Source organism: Miniopterus schreibersii (genome assembly GCF_964146895.1).
Source record: "Miniopterus schreibersii genome assembly, chromosome: 10".
Classification (NCBI taxonomy): Eukaryota; Metazoa; Chordata; class Mammalia; order Chiroptera; family Miniopteridae; genus Miniopterus; species Miniopterus schreibersii.
In genome coordinates, this window is record NC_138110.1 from 13,851,305 (window position 1) to 13,873,538 (window position 22,234).

The 22,234-nt window shown below is 46.3% G+C and overlaps 1 protein-coding gene across 1 annotated transcript in view; it reads left to right on the forward strand.

Annotated features, from left to right (window-relative positions):
* Positions 1–21,717, forward strand: part of CCBE1 (collagen and calcium binding EGF domains 1) — a 182,613-nt gene extending 160,896 nt beyond the window's left edge. The window contains exons 6-11 of the mRNA XM_081148565.1: positions 5,275–5,378; positions 12,035–12,155; positions 15,069–15,208; positions 15,306–15,341; positions 16,224–16,259; positions 17,653–21,717. Coding sequence (XP_081004691.1) covers positions 5,275–5,378; positions 12,035–12,155; positions 15,069–15,208; positions 15,306–15,341; positions 16,224–16,259; positions 17,653–17,886 — 671 coding nt within the window. The 3' untranslated portion in view covers positions 17,887–21,717. The remainder of the gene's footprint in view (positions 1–5,274; positions 5,379–12,034; positions 12,156–15,068; positions 15,209–15,305; positions 15,342–16,223; positions 16,260–17,652) is intronic.
* Positions 21,718–22,234: the final 517 nt, after the last annotated feature.

Consider the following 22,234-nt stretch of genomic DNA (forward strand, 5'->3'; position numbering starts at 1 on the left):
TTGCTAAGCCTTTCTTCCTTTAGAAGCTTCTGTGTTCAGATGTTTGGGGAAGGATGCATTACTGCACCCACTCCTTAAGGATTCAGGATGGGAGTGCATTAAAAGCTCTGAGAGCCCCAGCCGGTGTGTCTCAGTTGGTTGGGTGTCATTCCTGCACTGAAAGGTTGTGGGTTTAATTCCCAGTCAGGGCACATGCCCAGGTTGCAGGCTCAATTCCCAATAGGGGGCGTGCAGGAGGCAGCCAGTTGATGTTTCGCTCTCACATTGATGTTTCTCCCCCTCTCCCTTCCTCTCTCTCTAAAAAAAAAAAAAATCCAAGAAAAACTCTGAGATTGTCATTTTCTTTTAAAAATGTTAATTTTGATTAAACTTGAATTTCCCAAAATTATTTTCTTAAGAAACACCTGTAAACATCTCTCAGATGATGGTGTCCTGAAAATTAGAATTTGGAAAATTCTAACTTATTAGCATCAAAACTCTGAGTTCTGGGCCTGAACTTAGTAGAGTCATCTGGTTGGCTTTCAGGGAAGGGTGTTTTCAAACACAGCCAGTAAGTCCAGAAGGAAGCCATTTGCTGCAAACAGCAGAGCATCTGATGAACAAAACAGGATGACACTCCTCCATTCTGCCATTCCGAGAGACAGGATGTTCCTGTTTGCAGGAACTGAAAAGGAGCTGTCCTGTTTAATCAGAAAGAACCGTCTGGTGGCTCTACCGCTGCACTTTATAGTAACGAACCCACTCGCTGCCAATTCTCTCCCTCCTCTTCTAAATATAACAGCCTCAAATAACTTCTTAAAAACCTGAAACAACACCACTGTGGTATCACACTCCCCCACCACCAGCAGCAGCATTATAAAAGAATCAGTATTTCATGTCCAGTAACTGGTCTCTATTGAATTCACCACATACACACAGAGGACTTAGCATTCAGTTTTAGTATTTTACTAAGAAAAACATTCCAACACCCGTAACCAAGGAAATCAGGGAGTCACAGACCGAGAGGAGTAATTCACACACAAAATTATGAGAAAGGACAGGCACATTGCTTGCCCTGAATGTTAAAGTCATAACTCAAGTGATGGGCCACTCAGAAGGCCAGGGGCTGGCTTTCATGGTTTTGGCAGCAAAAGGCAAGTGCCCTAGATGCATTTCTTTGACAGTGGTGACGCCCTGGAAAGTTCCTTGGCTTAGAAGTTAGGAGAGCCCGGCCGGGCGTGGCTCAGCGGTTGAGCGTTGGCCTAGGATCCAGGTGATCGGTGTTCAATTCCCGGTCAGGGCACATGCCCAGGTTGCAGGCTTGATCCCCAGTCAGGGGTGTGCCAGAGGCAGCCGATCAATGACTCTGTCATCATTTATGTTTCTATCTCTCTCTCTCCCTCTTCCTTCCTCTCTCTAAAATCAACAGAGATATTAAAAAAAAAAAAAAAAAAAGAGAGAGAAAGAAAAAGGAGAGCCGGTAGCTAGAGCTTCTTTAGTATTAACCAGCTGTCATTGGGAGGGTCTCCAGGCCTTAGTTTCCTCATCTGTAGACAAGAGGATTGAACAAGGGGAGCTCTGAAGACCCTTCTGCCCTTGCAAATATTTTTTGCAATTTGCTGTGATGTAGCCTCAGTAAAAGTAATAAAAGCCCTGCCAGCCCTGAGTCCCCGTGCGGTGGCTTCTTTCTCCTTCACCTAAGCAAGTGCCAAGGCTCCGAGACACGCCCAGCCTCACCACCGAAACCGAGAACTCCCTGTGGGTGAATAATCACTGTCCAGCTACTCAGCTCAGCACTAAGAAAAGTTAGGGGCCAGACGAGCTTTGTATCTGGAACATCAGAGGCAGTAAGTGGTTTCATCTGTTTTAAACTAATTAATAAGCTGAATATTTCATCATGGTCCATTTTTTTTGCATGAGGAGGTAATGGTGATTAAGTGTAAGCACATGATCTGAAACCTTTTCTTCCTCCGGTTTTCTTGGTGTGTGTGTTTTTTTTAACTTTGGATTGTCCAATGTCTGTAACATTACAGTCAGAGGAATTTAAAATTGAGCGCGACCTCAGCTTTCTATCCAGAGAGTGGGCGGAGGGCAGAGGGCACCGGCCTAGGAACTGTCTCTGATCATTGCGAGATCATGTGCACGCACAGGCCTGGTGGCTCGGCTGGCTGATAGGCAAGAGTGGCTCGCTCAGTCCCTTTGATTCTTTGAAAATATATAGCTGGAGCCAGTTTAGTCACTCCAGGGAGTCTGTGTAGCCCCGATGAGGAGACGAATTAAGGACATGTTGGCTCCATAGTAATTAGCTTACCAGGTCTCTATTTATCAACTTTTGTTGACTTTCTGATAAAGTGACCATGACCCCCAGTGTCGCTTAGTATAGTTCAAAGTGCAGGGACGGCCAGGTGTTTCATATAACTTTCAAGCTCCACTAATCTGTAGATCAGTTGTTCTCAACCTGGGGGGCTTTTAAAAAATGCAGATACTGTCCCCCTGCAGTGACTCTCAGATGGGTGGGGGGCAACATAGTTGGCGGGATTTTTAAAAGCCCCCCCAAGTGGATGCAATGTGCCACCAGGGTTGAGAACTGCTGCTGGGGCACAAATGTGCACCATCAACTTTTCAAAACAAACATGCCTTGTTCATTTGTGACACTGCTCGTGTGAAATATGTTGGGAACATTCTTTAGTTTTTCTAAGTTTATTAAACATTACTAATATGGCATGCAAGGAATTCTATTTCTAATGCTAAGAATGTGTGTATATCCTGCTCAACAGCAGTAAAAATTAGAGCTATCTGCCCCCGTGTGGCTAGTTGATAATATTGCACCTTTAAAACCAGAACAGGTTGGAGCAATATTGTAAGTGATAACTCACTTGACATGGTCATGGTCACTGTCAGAGATACTCAATGGCTACATTGAGAGGATTGAAAACAAAGTCAAGGACGTCACCCAGATTTCTAAATGAGTTAATAGTGCAGCATTCACAGAGTTATATTAGCTCCACATTTGACAGTATTGTAGACAAATTGCAGGATAGATGAGCCCTACTTCAGAATAGATTGCATGCTCCAGCCTACACATACAGTTATTTATCTTCAAACCCTCTGAGAGCTCTTTCCAAAGGAAAGACTTCTGTAATTTTGTAGGCAACTTAATTTTTTACAATATACCACCAAAACCCATAATATTAACATTTATGGAGCATTTGTCATATACCAGGCACTGTTCTGGAAGTTTACAGGGGTCATTGATGCCTCACAGCAATCCCAGGTGATAAGTGCCATTGTCATTTTTACATTTCAAAGAACGGATGCTCACAGAAGCTGTGACTTCCAGTGGAAAATGTACTAAGTGGCAGCATCAGGATTCAGTCCTGATCATGGGCTCCACCAGGGCCTACACTCCTTGCTACTGTGCTGCTCTTTCTGGGGAAGCTTCAGAAGTCTGGGACAACGTTCATCCTGATCTCTGTTCTGATCATTTCACAAAGGGACAGAAAACAGGCTGGGCATCTTCAGGTCAAGGTTGCTTGGCAGAGCTGTACCCTGGGGCTGTGAATGTGCTTCCCACTCACTTGGAGGGCTTTGCTAGAACCCTGCACTAGGCCCACTCCCAGGATTTCTTGCAGTTGTGATGCTGGTGCTGGTCTGGTGATCACACATGGGAACCACTGCCTGGAGCTGGCCAGGCAGACAGCTCTCAGGTTCTGAGCAGTACTCCCAGTAGCAGGCTCACTGCGCCCCACAGTGCCTAGCCTCTGCACACAGCGCTCCAAGAGACCTAAAGCAAGTTCCTTTCCTTATCTGTAAAGAGGATTGAACTAACGGTACATTAGTTCTAACACCCGTGATATAAATGAAATGGTCTAGAACCTGGTAAAGAGGTTTATTCTTATGAAAATATCAGATTGCCTTAATTATACCAACACTTGCAAAGTTCAACTGAGTATATAAAAGTAGAAATGAAAAGATGGGCTTTTAACACTTGTTGTGATATCCTGGGGGTTAGGGTTTCAACATTACGAATTTTGGCGATGGGGACAATTCAATATCTAATATCCTATTTTACAGACATTTTTGAATATCCAAGAAGTGACCCTCAGGTTCTTAGGTGGCTCACACTCTGGCACCAGTAACCCCTCTGCAGGGAAGCCTGGAACATCTGCCATTTGAGTGGGACACGTGGTAAACTAAAGGCCACCTGATGTCAGAGGCTTACAGTATCTGTAGACAGAGAACACTTGAGCTTCATTGAACACTTGAGCTGGGTCTTGCTAGTTGGCAGAATTCTACCGGTGGAGGCAGCGAAGGTTTTCCCAGAAAGAGAATAGTAGGAAGAAAAGCCTGTGGGCCAAGAGGCATGGGAAACGACTTGGGGGAGACGTTACTCTACTGTCCCCAAGCTACATTCCAGATAGCAGTGTCATCTGTCACACAAGCAGCACACCTGGACCAACACCAAAGGCTTCCTAGGCTGGGAGGGTTTCCACTTACCTGGTGTCACAACGTCCCAGCCACCCCAACAAGATGCTCACATACCCTGTCTCCCCACTCTTAGCCCACACCACTGCTGTCGCCTTCACCTACTCATCAGTAGCAAGGTGACCTCCGGTGGCTAGTCCCCAGGACACAGGTGCCTGTAGCCATTTCAGTGCCAGTAGGATGAGAGCTGTGTGAATTCTTGGCTGTGCCACCATTTGACTCCCCCACTCTTTCTTTAGCAAAATACGATTTTATAGAAAGCCTTGGAGTTCCCAGTGGTGTACAGGATGGCATTGGGACGCTTCCCGGTGGGCAGCCAGAGTGCCTTCCGGGGACCTGTTTCACTCGCCCCCAGGTGGGCAAGTCCAGTGTTTGGCACGTTTTCCACCAGTTTCACATCTCCAAGGAGGTCAGAGCCTGGCCCTGATGCGTGACCCCGCCTGGCCTGGCCATGATGCCTTTGATCGACTGGATGATCATAGGTGATAAGAACCAGCTTTGTGAGCGCACTGCCTGAGCTTGGGGATAATTTACAGTGTGTGAGCATTGGCCTTGGATGGGGCTATAAATCACGTCACGTTGCTACAGCCTGCCTCCCGGGAAGTCCTGATAGAAGGGCCAGGGGTCACATTTTCCCACATGAGAATGAGGCTGGGATGCCTGCAAGGGCACAGCTGAGCCCCAAACAGAGAGAGGTCCCTGTCTCTGTCCCTCTCCCCGACCTGGGGAGTGCCAAGGGTGCCACAAAGCCCTGGCACACTGACTGCTGCCGGCCACTTGGCCAGGCGCCTCACAGCCGTGTCCCCTCAGGGCAGGACGGGAAGGCCGAGACCGCCGTGAGAGCCGGGACGTGCTGTGCTTCGTGCAAGGAGTTCCACCAGATGAAGCAGACGGTGCTGCAGCTGAAGCAAAAGGTACGTGCCCAGCGCCATAGAAACGACCACGGAACAGGAGGAAGGTTTAGAAACAAAATCCCAGACCTCGATGAGCATTTACCGAGGTTGGTGCCCGCTAAGCTCAGGCTGGAATGCTTTGCCCGCCACCCTCAGAGCTGCCGTCTAGGGGGCAACAGACCGCTGAAGGCAGGGTGGGGTAGGTGGCTATTAAAATACACCCCTAGATTGGGGAGATTGGGGGCGCGGAGGAGCTGTGAGGATGAGTATGACTGTTGTGGCTTTCTGTAAAACGACCATCCAGATGCATGGCCCTGGGGCTCACGTAGGCGATTCCATTTTTTATCTGATGTTTTGTCTATTTTGTTGATAGAGAACATCCTCTCTATAAACTTCCATAAGCTGGTGATGGATTTCTGTAGCGGCTTTATTTTTCATATTTAAAAATTATAGGCCTGGCCAGGTGGCTCAGTTGGTTGGAGCACCATCCCATACATGAAAAGGTTGTGGGTCCGATTCCCAGCTGGGGCACATACCCAGGTTGTGGCTTCGACCCCCAGCTGGGGCTTGTATGAGAGGCAACCGATCGATGTTTCTGTCTCACTTCGATCTTCTTTCTCTCCCCCTTCCCTCCCTCTCTCTCAAATCAATAAACATATCCCCAGGTAAGGATAAAAATAAATTATAGCCTGTGCTTTGTTGGGCTCCATGCACCTCAGAAAACAGCATTTGGGTAACCATGTCACCAGATCAAGGGCTGACTCTCTACAAGTCCCCCACGCGTCCTGGCAGAATATCAGGTTTCTGGTGACGGTGGTATGCTGTGGGTTATGCCCCGTGATGGATCTGGAGACCTGATTTCTTGAACAACTGTCCTCCCCCAGATCAATGGTACTTTTTGTACCTACGGTCAGTCAGCTCACCCGTTTGTCAGCACTCAGAAATTGTTCCTATGCTGAGAAAACATGAACATACTGGTTTGTTTATTTAATCGCTTCCATTCGGCTCTTAGTACATCAATGGGGTGTGTATAATCTGTTTGACTTTGGCATCTGGTTATCCGAAAGGGCAAAGGAGTAAGCATAAGACAAACATGCAGGCTTTTCATACAGTTTTGGTGAAAATCTACTGACTTAGCAGAGGCACATATAATACATAATCATGATTCTAAATAGTTTGTGATCCAATAGAGAGGCCAAGCAGAAAGCCTCGTAAGTGTATCATACAAACACAGAGACAGACATGCATCCCACACGGACACCCTCAGGTTGAGCATGGATTGATGTCAGTATTTATTGAATGAATTAAAAACAAAGTTTCACAGAAGAAGTAGGTTTGCGTTTCATAGTTCAGACGATTAGGGCTTGGGGGAGGAAGTTGATCAGTGTCTCAAGACCTAAAACCAGGGGCTTCCTCTCCTGAGTAGTTAATAGTCCAAGAGCTACAGGGAAGCTGTTTCCAGCCTGGAGGAGCTTTAGGATCAGTGCTGCTAAGTCTCATAAGTTGTTCAGAAATTCCATTGCTAAGTTAACACCTGGTTTTCTCTTAACCTCCTTGCAATGCTTCACATTCCATGAGAGAAGAAACATTAAAAGAAGTCGAAAATTGTATCGTAATACCTGTCATCCCAAAAGACCCTGTGTAGAGCTCCATACAAATCCAATTACAGGCACTTCTTAGGACTGAAGTAACCCTGGTGCAGGTGGGTTGGGCTGGAGGTGGCCCACCTTATACCGAATTCTACAAATGCATGTGGCAAGTCTGAGCTCATGCTGACGTTTGAGGAGCATTTTGAGGAGCAACTCATTTCTAAAGGTGCCTATTAGAATGGTTGTGTTCTGCAGTTTATAAAGTCATTTTATAGCCAGGATCTCATTGAATTCTCACCATAACCCTGCTAGAGAGATGCTGATGTTCTCAGAGAGGTACAGTCACTGCCCCTGAGGACCTACACCCTGCTCCCCACTCTTGCTCCTGTGCTGGTGCTGGGATTGTCAGCTTTTAACTTCATCTCTCTACTGCTGATGCCACCTGTTTTGTTCAAAAAAAGAACATAGGACGTCTGCCCAAATTAATACTGGCCAAGAAGTGGGTACTGGTGTCCTGGACGGTGGCCAACCCCACAGTATAAATTGATATGCTAATGTGTTGAGCTGCACCACGAGGGTAGAGTCAGCCAGACCCCAGCTACAGGAAACTCTATGGAGTAAATGGCCTGGACTCTTCAACGGGTAAATTGTAAGGAAAAGAAAGAAGTAGACCTACCTGCAGATTAACAGGAACTTAAAAGGCATATTTTTTAAATGGCCAAGGCTAAACCATAGTGTCCAGGCATGCACAATTGGGTGACAAATTCATTTTTTAAAACATGGGAAGTGATAAAAATCAGGATAGTGGCTGCTTTGGGGAGAAGGAGACCAATCGGGTCAAGACACATGCAGAGGCCTCTGGCAACTGGCAAAGTTGTCTTTACTTAGGTGTTCATTAAAAGGGTGCTTGCCTTAGAATAATCTGCTAGATAAAGATTTGTTTTATGGGATTTCCGGATTTTATGCTTTTATTTTCCAATAAAAAGCTTTTTAAAATGGTACCCAGGCCCCAGTGCCTCTACCTCCACCTAGAAAGATCCCTGTAAATGTTTACAAATAAATAACATTAGTTATATGCCCTTACAAAGTGCTTCACAGGCAGCATCTCACTGATCCATACCAACAGGTCTGTGAGACAGATGCTTTATTACCAAGGCTAATATGAGATGATGATATTCATAATTCCACTGAATGGAACCCAAGGAAAAGGTAGACTCTTCTGCATTCATTCCTATGACCTTCCCAAACACTTGCATTCCACAAGCTCTTTCTCTTATGCTTGGACAGCAAGTCAGGCCAGGGATTCTGGCCAACTGCCTCCAAATGCCACGCCTTTGCTTTCCAGTCCAGCTGACTCAGAGAGGAGCTGAAGGAGCCGGAGCCAAATTACCCAGCAGGTGTCAGCTGGGACACGAGCCCACATTCACTGGGTCACTCGATGGCCTTTACAGGGGAGCATGCAGAGCAGAGAGAGCTGGAAAGGGCACCGGGAGCACCTCTAAAGTCCATCCACAGGCAGATTTCGTCCTCCAGACTTACTTAAAAATGTTAAATCCAAAGGCAGGATTTAAGTCGGGTCCAAACCTCTCATTTTGTAGACATGAAGCTGAGAACCTGGGAGGGTAAAGGGACTTACCCAGAGCCACACAGCTACTTAGAAATAGCCAAGAGCAGTCCCCTGGGCAGAGCATTTCCACTGCATCCATAGTACTGACTGCTGATGGTTACGAGGCTGAGCATTGGGCCAGGCACAGTATAGAAAACATCACTTTCACCTTCCCGGCAGCCTTTTTAGGTGGATATTACCACCCTCATTTTATAAGGGAGGAAATCCAGGTTATGTAGCTTACCTAAGATCCCACAGATCGAAAGTGGCCAAGCTGAGATGTAACCAGAAGTCTGCCTAATGCCAGAGCCCACGATGGGGCCCACTGTGCAGTTTTTCTGTTGGACCAGCCTTCAGCTGCCAGTGTCGACCCTCTGTTCTGCTTGTAAATTTCTGTCCTTCACTGGCACACTCCCGGTTCACCCAGGACCTCAGGCTCACATCTGCAGGTTGGAGCAGTCACTTGCTGTGACACAGTGACATCAGACATCAGCACCGTTGTAAATAAACTCCTGGAACAGAGCTGGATCCTGGTGGTGACTTTGAAACATGAATCCCAACCTGAAATTGTGCAAAGCTGACTTTCAGGTTGCACAAGATTTTGATTCTGATGGTCACCTCTACTGGATTCTGAGTAGTGGTCTCCAGGAGACTGATTACCTTGCATGTCCCAGGGAAACACTAGATCTTCTCAAAGCATGAAGGAAGGCAGTGGGTGGTCAGGAACCTCCTAGCTCAGGAACCCTCAAGACTGTCCTTACCCAAGGGTTTTAATTCTAGCTAAAGGGCCCCCAGCTTCCTAGGAGTGTGTGCGCACAAATGTGAAGGATACTGAGAGACCCTTTAGAAGACAGTGTTGATGCTGCTTTGAAGTTCCAGGTTGGGGAACATCCCAGGCTTAAGTCACTGAGGGCAGCTGAAGCGGGAATAGGACCTTGACCCCAAGGAGCCTGACTCGGGCCTTGTGGGCCTGTGAACAGACTGAACGGGAGGGGCAGGAACAACCCCCTGGCCCCGTGGTTCTACGGATCTCATGCCCACCTGCAGGGGTCCTGCTGAAACCCTCTGTGGTGTCCCATGATTTCACCTTTTAGAAGAATCCCAGGTGCTTCTGCTAAGGGGTAATTGGATACAGAACCAGGGCAGGCACCTTGAAGAGGAGACGGAAGAATTTGTTCTCTCAGACGGGTCTGGTCAAAGTTATTGGCCAAAGCGCAAACCACATAGTATCATGATGTTTGTTTTCATTAATATTGGATTTCTTCCACTGGCAAGAATATCTGTCTCTATGACTAAGAAGAATCATTAGTTTCTAAAGCTGGATCAAGCCAGCCCCAAACCCAGCGGCCACCCAGCAGGAGATGGCTATCTTAGCCAGGGGTCTCCATCGAATCTCGTTTCGTAGCAAGTGTGCGAAATAGACACTAGTGCAGGAGACCAAGGACCTTCCAAAGCCAGGTAAGGTCATCTTGGACAGCAGAACCTCCCCAGGCCTACCTGTCACCATCCAAGCCTGGTGTCTTCGCTGCAGTTCAGCAGACACATTTTTTGTAGTTCACCCTTTAGTCCCCGCAGGCCTAGAGTTGGGGCTTTGAGAGCTCATGATCATCTTCATTTTCCTGCTGTTACTATCAAGCCAGGTGCCCTAATAATCCCTGGTAGGGAGTTCCTTGTTAAAGTCACGTGCTGGCCCTGAAATCCCAGACTCTGCTTTGTGGCATCGTTGGTAGAGTGTGCTTCACTCTGCTGCATTGGAGCTTCCCTGGGGTCTCCAGTCTCTTGGGACAGGAGGAAATCCCTGAGGAAGGAAACCACAGGTGAGAAATGCTGACTTTTCCATGAAAGTGGAAATAAATGAAAACAACCCATGGTCATTCACATCAACACTCAACTCAGTTTCTTGCTCCCAGAAGTTGTAATTCCAGGTTGACATACGTCTCAAAGGAAGAACGTTGCACAATTTTTAGTTTAGTGCTCCATGCTAGCATCGAACTCCACAGGACACAGCTTTGTCACAGTGTCCGTTGGCCACCTCTGGTCATGCACAGGTCATAGGTGCCTACGGGCACTCCAAAGGCAAGGATGAGATTGCCAGGTGCCTTCTCCTAGCTTGAGTTGACCTCTGGGTAGAGCCTTGTCCAGGAGGACATGGGGACAATGCAGTTTTTTCAGAAAACTGCTGAGATACCTGGTTTCTATGGATTCCAGGTTCCAGAGTAAGTCCTCTAGGGTTTGCTCTGACCTTCAGAAATGTGTTCTTTTCTACTGGATTTTGTACCTAAATTAGTTCCTTGGAAGGAAGAGACTAGAATACCTTTTATCAAGCACTCAGTAAGTTCCAGGTCGGTGCTGGGCATCCAGAGCACATTTCCTCATTTAATCCTCACAGCCGTAAAGGTGGCTGTCATTGAAACGGAGGTGTAGCATTCTGTTCTTCCCTAAGGCCTCACACATTCACAGCCTACTTGACCTCAGGAACGCAAAGGCCATTCATTGGTGGGATCCCTCTGGCTTCTTCTAGAACGAGCCCCTAAAACCTGAGAGAGAGCAAAGAGGAAGCCATGGTGCCTTTTATGACCTCGTCTCGGAAGATACACATTGTGATTTTCTATTCATTTAGAAGCAAGTCTCTAAGACCAGCCCACACTCAGAGGGTGGGAAATGAGCCTCCATTTGTTTGAAGGTAGGAGTGTCAAATTTGTGGACATACTTTATTTTTATTTATTTTTAATCTTCACCTGAGGATATTTTTCCCCCCATTGCTTTTCAGAGGGAGTGGAAGGTCAAGAGAGAGAGAGAGAGAAGAGAGACATCGATTGGTTGCCTCCCACACATTCCCCAACCAGGGGTGGGGATTGAACCTATAATCGAGGTACATGCCCCTGGCCGGAATCAAACTGGGGGACCCTTCAGTCCACCGACCCACATTCTAGCCACTGAGCCAAACCAGCCAGGGCTGTGGACACAGTTTAAAACCATCACAGTCACTTCTTCCCACTAGTTCCCAAGCACCTGAGCATGCAGGTAAACTGTCAGCCACATGCTTGGTCCTGGCTCCCAAGGCTGAGAGGTCTTTAAGAACAGGGACCGTGTCTTGGTCACTATTTTCACCTTAGAACCAAGCACAGGACCTGGCACATAGTAGGTCCTCCCTCAATAAATGTTTGAGACATAAAGTAATTAACAGATTGAAAGTCTGACACAGGTAGAGTGTATTAACTATGTAATCATGAGTCTAGGCAACCTGGAGCCTATCCAGGTTTGTCTGCCAACTAACTGGGTGATCTCATTCAAGTCTTCTTTAATAGAAGAGCTCTGGGTTTAGAAGGAGGATCTCTATCACCCCTCTGAGCTGTACCTGGCTCGGATAAAGGGAAATTATCATGAAAAGGCTTTGCAGCCTCTACAAACAATGCTACACAAAGAATCTCCCTGGCAGTGGAGCCATCGCTTCCTGACCGAGGTGCCTCTTTTTTCTGCAGATCGCCCTGCTCCCCAACAGTGCCGCCGACCTGGGCAAGTACAATACTGGTGACAAGGTGCTGGCCTCAAACGCCTACCTTCCAGGACCTCCTGGCCTGCCTGGGGGCCAGGGCCCTCCTGGTGAGTGTGAACAAGGGCATGGAAGGGTGATAGTCCCCAGCCAAGGCCTTCCAAGAGCTCACATGTAGTGGGGGCTGGACAACATTCTCCGGCTTCCATGGACGAGAGCAGAAGCAGGAATCCAGGGAGCACCCACACCTACGCGACATGAGGGCCTTGGGAAATTGGGTCCTCATGCCTGAGAAACCCTCATAACCAACAGTAATTTGGGAGAAAAAGGTCATTGTCCTGGGCTTGGATAACATTCTTGGAGATCACTTTAAGCTACAGAGAAACAAAATGAAAACTATTTTTTAACATTAATATATACAAAAATAGAATGGTGTAGTGAACTCCTGCGGGCTCATCACCCAGCTCTAACAACACCCGGGCTAGCCTGGTTTTCACTATTTCCCACTCACATTTCCTCCTTCCCCTGTTGTTTGTGAACACATTTGCATTGATATTTATTTACATACATATTTTTCCTTTACAAGTCAACCCTATTGAGATACAATTTTATACAATAAAATTGTCAATTTAAATGACAACTTTTGATACATGCATTTATGCTATATCAAGCACTCACTAACCACCACCCTGTATCTATATATCTCTATATCTATATCATCTATATCTATATCTATATCAAGATATAGGACACTTCTATCATCCAAAAACACTCCCTTGTGCCCATTTGCAATCTACTCCCCCATCCCCAGCTCTAGGCAACCACTGACTTGCTATCTGTCGCGACAGTTTGCTCTGCTCTAGAAACTAATAGCAATGAATTTCATAGTGTGCATTCCTTTGTCTGGCTTTTCTCATTCGCCATACTGTTTTGGAGATTCACCCTTATTGCTTTGCAGAAAATCCCAAATGTCCTATCATTTCATCAGGATAAATGCAATGAGAACTTTAAAAAATAGTTACAAGACGTTATATTTTATATTTTATTGTGATTCTCTCCATAGATAGATAGATCAATAGATTTTTTCACACCAGTAAAGGAAATGGTATGAATGTTAGCAAATGATTCTAAAACATGAAGCGTTTTATCCCTGCTTGTCATTGCTCAGCAGTGTGCTAGGTGTTGTGAATGACGTCCTGACATTCTAACTGGGAGGACAAGGCCCACAGCGTGAAAGCAAATGGGATGAAACAGTGTGTGCACGCACCCGTGTCAGTGCACGGAGCTTCCTGCTGGGGGCTTACGGAGGGGAGAGATCACTGTAGCCAGGTCTGGGCACTTGGGGTTGGAGCTGGGCGTGAAAGACTGGTAGGATCTGTCCAAGCAGGAAGGACAGGGCAGGTGTCAGGTTGGAAGGTCGGCAAAAACAGGGACTCAAAATTCTTCCCAAGCTATTTATGGGTTTTCTTCTTGATTTAATCTGGTTTCCGTCAAACACAGGTGGCCTGGGTCTCAGTCTATCAGAGGACAAGGACCGGTCCAGGACTTTGGTTTATCCTCTTGATTGTTCCCTTGGCCTGAAGTCCTCTGGGTCATGGTGGGGTTTTCTCCCTCAGATGCCTCAGAAAGGAAGCTTCTCACTGCTCTGGGTAGACCTGGACCTCTTCCTATGAATTGATTCCTGGCACAGTGCTCTCCACGCTTCTCCAACAGGATGCACTTACTCTGCTTCCCTGCAGGGAGTTCACCTCCAGGCCAGCCCACCTATCACTCCAACAAGGACAAACTAGGAAGAGGGGAGCCATCGGCTGTCTTTAATAAATGACTTGCTGGCTTTCCTTTCCAGTCTGCCATCTGGTCTCTAACATGGTTTGAGCTGCCCAGTGTCCTTGAGGGAGCAGAAGGTGATTGAGGACTAGCTTTAGCAATGGCCTTGCCCTTGCTTCCCCCTCTCATCCTGTTTCTTTCCCACTCCTCGCTTGCAGCATCCGTTTGTGATGTCCTTCACTGAGAAGTGTTAGAGCAGCTAGAGAAATAATAAGGTTTCTCTTACCCTTAACTAAGGTCCAGTCCCCAGGCCTATGATTGATTGGGGTACCAACACAGGAAATTACATCAAGTTTGGATCCTTTGGCTTTGGGGGCGAGGGGGTGGCTGCTGCTCTCTGGCCATCTGCACACCTTCTAAAGGCATTTGACATATAGTGATCTCTGAAGTTCATTGATTATGTAAGTGAAGGTAAGATATTGTCTCTGGCCTGGCCTTGTGCTATCAGAGGTAAAGTATTTAGTTATAGGAGGGATCTGTCCCTCTTCCCGGGTAAGTCCTTTCAGGATACCTCTGGGACCAGCATTGAGAGTAGGGCTGTGAAACAGGTCTGAATGGATCGACTGCCTTTAACTTTGACTTAATTATTCAAGAAAAGCCTGTTTTTGTAGTGCTTTTATGTGTGAGGTACTGTGCTGAGTGATGTGTGAATGTCTATTAAATCTCATTTATTTAATACTCATGGCCACTCTGTAAGGTAGGTTTTCATTAGCCAGCTTTACAGATGAGAATCTAAGGGTGAAAGAGGTCACACAGCTTATTCAAGATCCAGACCTAGGTCTCCCCGATGCTGACCCCTGTACCCCTGACCACTCTCCAGGTGTGGTAACTGCCACCCTGTTATGACTGACGGAACACAGAGGAACTGACAGTTGTAAGAAATGTGAAAGAGGTAAAATGTAGAGGAACTGGCCACTGATGGGATAAGGGGGTTGTGGAAACAGGGAAATCTATAGGAAGATTCTCCAGATTCTGGCTTGAGGTGACTGGTGGTTCATGAAAAGAGAGGAAGAGAGGGAAGTCAATTTAGACTGGGTTAATTTAAAATGCCAGTGGGACCGACATCCCAGTGGAGGTGGTAGAAGACAAAGGGCAGAGTGCACAGAGAAATGGCTACGAGGGCTGGCAGACTTGCAAGCCAGCGCCCTGGTCTTCCTTGCAGGATGTGGAGCTAACGAGCTGTTCTTTGATTACAGGCTCACCAGGACCAAAGGGCAGCCCAGGCTTCCCCGGTATGCCGGGCCCTCCCGGGCAGCCCGGCCCACGGGGCTCAATGGGACCCATGGGACCATCTCCTGATTTGTCCCACATTAAGCAAGGCCGGAGGGGCCCTGTGGTCAGTATTTTCTGAGATCCACTTACTGTTATTGAGGAAACCGTGTTTTTGTTCCCAGCTTTGTCCTTCTGTTAAACTAGATCTCTCTGTTTTGTAGGGCCCGCCAGGCGCACCAGGAAGAGATGGCTCTAAGGTAAGTCTAATAAGTGGCCCTTAAAAGCCTAAGGTTTCTCAAGTTCAGTGAAACTCACACACTGCTGACTGTTCCCATTTTGCATGGTAAAACTGAGACACAGATATACTTCTTCCCCCCAAAGCTGGGATGAAAATCTAAAAAGCAATTTCCTTAAAATATGAAACAACCATAATAACAAAACAACCACCAAAACCAGTCTAGGACAGATTCCTCCTATGGATCTTTTATTTTTTTAATTTTATCTTTATGTTGAAAGTATTATAGATGTCCCGCTTTTTCCCCATTGACCCCTTCTGCCCAGCACCCGCACCTACCCCTGCCCCCCAGGCCTTCACCACACTATTGTCTGTGTCCATGGGTTATGCATATATGCATGTGAGTTCTTTGGTTAATCTCTTCCCACCCACGCATCCCCTGTGTTGTCAGAGTAGCACATGTTTTTCTCTTCAGCCCGGGTTCCTCTGCAGGGCCATTCTGTGTGTGATGTGTTTAAGCCAAGAGCAGGAGGGGTTCCATTCTGTGCAAGTGGGGGTGGTTTCATTTTGAGAGCTGCCTGCTACTTGCCTCATAAAGTCAGCAGGAGTTACTTTAGAAGCTCCTAAATTATTCCACACACTGCCTGGAAATACGAGCATTCCTCTTGTCAGATCTGGTTTGAAAATATATGACCTCTGGGGAAAGCTGAGTGAGAGACACTTGCCCCAAGCAGTTCTGTTCTAATAAGTGGTCCCATGAGCCCAGCTTCAGCTTACATTTGTTTCTGATGGAAAATATTTATTGTTTGGGGCAGGGAGATGGTCACAGTGCATTTCTAAATAAAGATTGTAATGGTGGCATCCACGTGGTCCAGCAAGCTAACTCAGACCTTTCTGCTTTTAGGGGGAGAGAGGAGCACCTGGACCCAGAGGGTCTCCGGTAAGTAACACCATCTGCCTCGCTTCCCCAGTGGGAATATTCTCCAGGATGCAGCCGTGAGAAGCCTGTGAGTTGGTTTTATTAGCAAAAGCCGGCTTCTTCCAGCTGTCACTCAGGCTACCCGAGCAGAACGAGGTAGTTAGGAGGAAAATCACAGAGGCCTTCAGCAACTGCTTGGAATTTGTTTTGAAAGTTTGTTTTCTATTGCTTAATCTTTATTTGGAATGTCTTAAGATTCAAAACTTCAGTATGCCATGAGTCTATTTTCAGGTATGTCATAAAACATCTGAAGAAACTAGGAAAGAAATCTATGGGGCTAAGTCCTAACGCTGAATACTTAACAATTTAGGCACCGCTACAGCCCTACCAGGTCAGATGACCATCCCCTCTAGAAAGCAGAGGCATGCAGGGCGGTTGGGACCACTGAGAAGAAATTAGCTGGATATATGCATGGTGTCTGGGAGATTAAAAATGGAAATCAGTAGTATCCAAAAGCACAGAAAATTTAAGCAACTCCATTGCTTTTGAAGAGGCCAGTTTCATTTTTTGAAGAAAGGCAAAGAGCTTTAGCATTAGAGCTCTTCCACTGAGTAGCTCTCTGATCATGGTCATGTCACTTAGCATCCCTGGGCATCCATTCCCTCACCTGTGCAATGCCAAGTGGAATCTGACCTGTTATGCTTCAGTGAGCGTCCAATGATGTCAAAAGGGGATGCATCACTAAGTATTTGCAGGTGTGAGCTGCTGTTTCTAGCACAGCAGGAGAGGTTCTCTCAACTTCGTTTAGGTTGCAGTTACAGTCAAGCATCCTTATAAACACTCCAGTAATTTTGTTATAAAAGATAACATTTTTGAGCATTTACTATGCTCTCAGCCCTTTACATGTATTAACTCATTTATATACACACTTGGAAACCTATGAAACCCAATGAAATGGAGACCATTATCCCCTTTTTCTGGACGGGGAGATGGAAACCCAAAGAAATTAAGTAACTTGCCCAAGACAAGCTGATAAATGGAAGAGCTGAGATTCAAACCCAACAGAGCCCCATCTTCTTAACCCCTATTCTCCGCCTCCATGGTATCATCGAGATTTCTTTGGAAAGTCACCAGGGAAGGCTACTCTCCTTACATTCTGCCAGATTTGATAAAACCTAGAATTGGGAGGGAAGAGAGGTGAATATGTCATATAGAAGATGAGGGAATCAGAAGGCAATCTGAAGAATCCCTCAGGCTGTGATAATAGTCCCTATGTTTTCTCCATTTGGGACATGGAAATCATTGACTAAGTAGTTGCCAGCATGCAGGAAATAGCAAATTAGGGAGCCATGGACATCCTCACTCTGCAAGGGGCTGAGTGTGCGGTTCTGGCTCTGATTCCTCTCTTGCACAGGGACCGCCTGGTTCTTTTGACTTCCTGCTGCTGATCCTGGCTGACATCCGCAATGACATCGCTGAGCTGCAGGAAAAGGTGTTCCGGCACCAGCCTCACACTTCAGCAGAAGGCCTCCCTTTGCCTCAGGAATTTCCCAGCTACCCAGAAGCCATGGACTTGGGCTCTGGAGACGACTACCCGAAGGGAACCGAGACGGGAGACTTGGAGACCCCCAGGGACTTTTATCCTTAGCACGCACCAATGTCTTCATGCTGAAGGAAGAGAAAAGAAGAGTTCTCATACCTGCAGTTAAGTCATCTAAAGAGAGGACAAGAAATCGAAACCCACCACTGGAGACCTAGACAAGACACATTTCTGTTTTCTTTACTCTTTTCCTGCCTTCTACCTACTTCTTTTCTTCCAAATACTATTTTGTGAGGCCCCTGCTAGACATGCTAGAGATACGAAGGAGACAGACGATTGATTTACAGGACCCTCTGAGAGCAATTGACATTGGAACTGCACTTTTATTTATTTTTTAGGAACTTCTGGTTTCTGATTTAAGTACTCATAGTACCATAAATTTGACAGAATAAAAGAGAAAGGTGGCAAGGTGAGCTTGAAGAAATGTAAGGCTACTTATTTAAAAAATTAGACATGTGTCCAAAAGAGACTATGACACCTCAGTGTCAAAATAAGGCTCTTCAATGAAAAGGAGGAGACAACAGTGTATATTTACTTTGGTGGATAATTCTTTGTCCTTGTTGATCTAACAGATTTTCAGTATTCCAGCCTCTTGCCCAACCTCATTTCCCAGTTGTAATTACAGATCGGAGAGAGTTAAGGAAGAGGGGAGATTAGGGAAGATGGAGAAAATTAGTCATAATATTTACCGTCATGTAGGTGGCCACGTTCTAAATTCAAATAGGACTATCCAGTGTTCATGCCATGCTTGTCTATAGCACCTTCAGGAAAGGAAGTTACTGTAGGTGTGGGACTAACTCCTCTTTTCCAAAAAGAGAAGTGAATAAAGGTCCTGATTCACACTAGGAAAATGGGCTCCTGGCTTGCCAGGACATTTTAAGGCTGTTTGATCAAATGAGTGGGCCTGCTTAGTAAATTAGAATATTTGTTGAACAAGGGTGGCAGACCCTTAGAGAGAGATACAGAAATTCCCAGGCTCTGAGGGGGCGGTCAGAGCTGCCATGAGGCTATGATTCAGGTTGGATCCATGCCCAGTGGGGCTCAGGGCTAGAAGGAGGTGGCTGGCTCGGGTTGTCAGCCACGGGAAGGGGAACCTCATGCAGGGACCCCACTAATCATCAGAGGCAAGTCAATTTGCTCCCCTTGGGAATTAGAAGTCCTCGTCTGGGGCCAGCCAAGCTTGTCAACAAAGAGAATTATATGCTATTGAAAGTTCTCTTAGATGTGGAGGGGAAATAAAACAATAGTTTTCCTTGTTTGGCAAGAATTTCCTTCCCACTAGTCCCATTTTTCCTTAATTGTCCATAATTTAGTTCAAGTTCCAGTTCTTGCAGGCCTTCTCGTTGATTTCCCATTCCCAGCAAATGTGAGGTTGGGAAGGGGGTATTTTCCCAAACCTCTCGTTCAGTCCCTGTTTGCTTATCTATCTCTGGGTCCTAGAGGGAAGCAGATTCTGGAAAAGGCTCTCTCTGGCAGGAGCGTCTCCTCCTTGGTAGTATCATTGGGGAACCTCTTGGCTTTGATGGGCAGCTTGCAGGTTCCTTGAAGTTCACATTCTCATTTGCCTCACGGAGATGGCTTTTCATCCACCTGTTCAGGAGCCCTTCACCGTGACATTGAACCTCACCAGTTATCCTGCCGCAACTCATGTTTGCTCATGTTGGGGTTTCTACTTCCCATCCTGTGGGTTCCCCCTGAATTTCTGGGAGATTCGTGCTTCGTTTTCTCTTCCTATCTAACACTCCTCCTGGGAAACTTGTTTCAAGAGAACCGCTGTTGGTGTTTGCTTGCCAGTTTTCCATCTTTCTTCAGAATGATCGGAAGGGCTTCTGTCTGCGAATCTCAAGTGACAACAGCCTTCCTTCCCATCACATGAGCAACGTGGGGACTCCAGTCAGCCAGTTGCCGAGTTTTTCACAAACACATCCCTCCTTCCTTGTGCAAAATCCCAGGGACTGCTCATCAAAATGTTACAGCTGAAAGCAAGCACGTTCCCAGCGCTCCTCTCCTAGCACCTTCCCGTCCCTGTGCAGCCTCACAAGGCACGGGGTCACGAAGCAACGAACTGAGCAGCTGCTGCTTCCCATCGGGAATATATTGAACATTCGCCTGCTTGTGGAGCACAGTATTTAAAGGGTGTGGATGGATGAATGCTAAAGAAGATTATGCACAGGCTCTGTGAGAAATGATTAGGTCTGTCTTTGATTTTTTTTTTTAATAAGGGAATTTCATTACCTTTTTCTTAACAGTGAACTGTGTTTAGAACTGTAATCTTTATTGTTAAGTGCTTATAAAATGCAAGCAAACTGCATGTTGGACATGCAGAAGCCATGATAAATGTATTAAAGAATGAACTGATGTAGTAATATCTGGGATTCATGAAACTATTCTAGATAATATTCTCCAGCAAAACACACAATAACCTTTGCTTTATCATCTCAGTCTGCTGGATTGAATCAATTTATAAAATAATGTTTCATCCTAAAATCTTCAAAAGTTGGACTAGGACCACAGGACTCAATATGTATTCCGGATGCCCAGATTGTGTTTTTCAAAGATAAGACACAATAAGGCACTGTTACTTCTAATGTATCTTTCAGTTATGGATAGAAAACCAAAGCTTTGCTGTGTAAACAGGCCATCTGCTCGAAACCAAATGGAAAAGCCATTTGGGGGGTAAAACTTGCTACAGTTTTGCTAAGCCACTTCATGGTTCAAGGGGGGGAAGGCCTTTGTATACCTCTTCAGCACTCTAGCAAAAATGTTCAGTTGTTTGCACCCTGATAACTACACTTGTGAATAGGACTTAATCGATTGCTTCTGTTTCCGGAAAGCAATGGGAATAAAAACCTGCTATTGAAAATAGTGCAGGGAAGGCATGCATTTTAGTTTGGGAATGTCCCCCTGCCTTACAAATTCCAGAAGAGGAAATTCTTAGCTATACTGTGCCAAGGGATGTGGAGTCACAGAGGTAATGCTGTCTTCTCTCTTTGTCAATTCCAACACCTGCCACAAAATGAACTGACCAACTGAAGTCATTTCTGCAGTATAAGCTCAGACAGGTGTGTCCACAGTTAAACAGGTAAATAATTAATGCACATTGCACGGGGGAGGAGTATCACCCCACCACACACTCGGCGAAGGGCACCCTGGTTCTGGTTATGCTCCCTTTCCAGGGTTTATAACTACTTTGGCCTGTGAGCCCTGTTTCCAGACATGCAGGAGAAGATGATCTCTGTGCCAGACATCTCCTTGAGGTGACAGCAAATCCCTCATCCTACTTTGGGTGTCACTGTCCCTCCCCCTCTTCCCCCACTCCAGCCTGTCTCAGAGACAGCAGCCTCCTTGTGCAAACTTAACATCTGTCAGATAACGTTCCTGAAAAAGACATGTATTTGCAGGAATCCGGGCCAAACAACTAGTAGAATAGAGCCATCTAAATTATTAATGATGAATTCAGGGAAATAGATGGATTTTTTCCTGGCACTGTCAGCATGTATGTTTCACAACAAATCAAAAAACGATTTTCCATTTGAGAGAAAAAAAAGACCGTTTCATAATTGTTAAAAATCTTGGACTCCATGTGCTCCTTCAACAAATACTAGTGCTTTAGGGAAACCATAGGAAAACAACCTTTTCCACACCCCCCAGGGACCTCGGTGTTCTTTATTATATCCCCAAAGCGACTGCCCTGGGGGTGTCATACGTGTCATGACTCTCTCCACTGCCCAGTGACTAGTCATATTCTTCAGTGGCTATTTTGTTCATTATAACAGGTCCATATAACAGTTGAGCTAGTGTTCAAATAGTTATGGATGTGATACTATGAAGTGCTTCTGATAAGATTGTATATGCTTAATAACAAAGTTATTTTTCTTATGTGGTGGTACTGTTTTGTCCTGATACCCAGTCCTGTGCAATGCGTTGTCTTTTTTACAAGATGAATACAAGGGGGTGGGGGGAGAGAGAGAGTCCTCTTCAGAGCCGGAACCTGCATCTGGGTAGGCCACCTCCTGGGGTGTCGGTGCGTCCCAACATTTGAGTCTGAGCCCGGGTCTGAAGGCCTGGATTCCACTGAATTCTGAGTCTCAGAGGCCCACATACCTGAGCTGGGGGCGGGGGAGATCCTTGGGGATCCTCTGGGACCCTCAGGGTGGGGTCTTCAAAGCAGGAACCTTCAGGGGGTCATTGGAGGTGCCTAAGGCGCTCGTATGTGGAGGGCCTGTGAGGGTTCCACCTCTCCCTACACCCACTGTACCCCGGCAACTCAATGTTTAGTTGGTTTTAGATTAGGATTCCTCATAAGGTTTCCTTTGGAGGTGGGGGAAACTGATTACCTAAAAAAATGGCTAAAATAAATAGTTTTGGGGAGGAAGTGCCATGAGTTGGTAGCTGA